At 35.8% G+C, this 1,556-nt stretch overlaps 1 protein-coding gene across 1 annotated transcript in view; it reads left to right on the forward strand.

The window, feature by feature from the left end:
- Window positions 1–1,556, forward strand: part of PMS2 (PMS1 homolog 2, mismatch repair system component) — a gene marked incomplete at its 3' end in the record, with an annotated part of 33,401 nt that overhangs the window by 4,168 nt on the left and 27,677 nt on the right. Inside the window, exons 3-4 of the mRNA XM_017864759.1 lie at window positions 838–924; window positions 1,103–1,205. Coding sequence (XP_017720248.1) covers window positions 838–924; window positions 1,103–1,205 — 190 coding nt within the window. The remainder of the gene's footprint in view (window positions 1–837; window positions 925–1,102; window positions 1,206–1,556) is intronic.

The following is a 1,556-nucleotide window of genomic DNA, read 5'->3' on the forward strand; positions in this document are numbered from 1 at the left end:
TAAAAAAACATAAAAGTTAATCTGCAGAATAACTTTATGAGATAGAACTTATTATCTCCATTTTACAGATGAGGAAATTAAGGGATAGGAAATTTCCTTTTTTTGAGATTATAAAGCTAATAAAATAGGATCCAGGAAGTCTGATTCCAGAACCCATTCTCTCTCTTTTTTTTTTTTTTGGAGGGGGGGTTTTGCTCTTGTTGCCCAGGCTGTAGTGCAATGGCACGATCTCGGCTCACTGCAACCTCCGCCTCCTGGGTTCAAGCGATTCTCCTGCCTCAGCTTCCCGAGTAGCTGGGATTACAGGCATGCACCACCAAGCCTGGCTAATTTTGTATTTTTAGTAGAGACAGGATTTCTCCGTGTTGGTCAGGCTAGTTTCCAACTCCTGACCTCAGATGATCTGCTCACTTTGGCCTCCCAAAGTGCTGGGATTACAGGCATGAACCACTGCGCCCAGCCCCTTTTCTCTTTACTGGGTATGTTAAAATTATTTCTTTCAAAAGAAAAGGCTGGTCAAAGTGCAACGGTTTTACAACTAATTGATCACTACCAGTTACAGATATTTTTTGTTCCTTTTCCACTCCAACTGCTTCACTTGACTAGCCTAGGAAAAAAAAAAAGAGGAAAGAAAGAAAAAGCTAAACTATTTAGTCTGGGCTAGTAAATAACCAGAAAGGACTTTATAAAAATGAAATATACAAAACGACACTAGTATATGTAACTAAAGGTATTGTTATGACTCTTAAATTTGCATATGTTATAAATAATGTCAATATAAAAACTTATAGCATGGGTCCATTTTTAATAAATATGTAAACATTTTAAACTTTCTAGATCTAAAGCTTAAGGACTATGGAGTGGATCTCATTGAAGTTTCAGACAATGGATGTGGGGTAGAAGAAGAAAACTTTGAAGGCTTAAGTAAGTTGACTTTTTCTAATCCTATTATAAAATAATTGGGCTACATGTCCCAGAATTGTGAGTAACACTGTCTTGGGAAACACAAAAGCAGTTTTTCAAAGCCAGTTACTAGATATCATGTATATTTGTTGTTACAGCACTTGAGAGATCTTAATCCTTACTTTACACTCTCTTTCAGCTCTGAAACATCACACATCTAAGATTCAAGAGTTTGCTGACCTAACTCAGGTTGAAACTTTTGGCTTTCGGGGGGAAGCTCTGAGCTCACTTTGTGCACTGAGGTGATACAATATTTTATCCATTCACTTGACCCCTTAGAAAACCTCTCTGAAAATTAATTGGAATCGTCATTATTGACAATTTTCTATCTCAGCATCTCAGCTTCTAGCTTCTGAATTCTCTTTTGTCTCACTGCCAATCTAAGTCATAGTACTTCTGAAATGTGAGCAATAAATGAATGAAACGAAGCAAATAGTATTGTTGAAAAAAATGGTTACCCTTATTAAAACAGTAACTTCTCAATTTTAACATAACATATAGGTAATAAATGATAGTTACCATTGGTTTTCATTATCAGTTTTAGGGAAACATTTAACCAAAGCACTATTTAATTATAGCACAGATACTGAATT

This window comes from Rhinopithecus bieti, unplaced genomic scaffold, assembly GCF_001698545.2.
Source record: "Rhinopithecus bieti isolate Rb0 unplaced genomic scaffold, ASM169854v2 scaffold_77662, whole genome shotgun sequence".
Classification (NCBI taxonomy): Eukaryota; Metazoa; Chordata; class Mammalia; order Primates; family Cercopithecidae; genus Rhinopithecus; species Rhinopithecus bieti.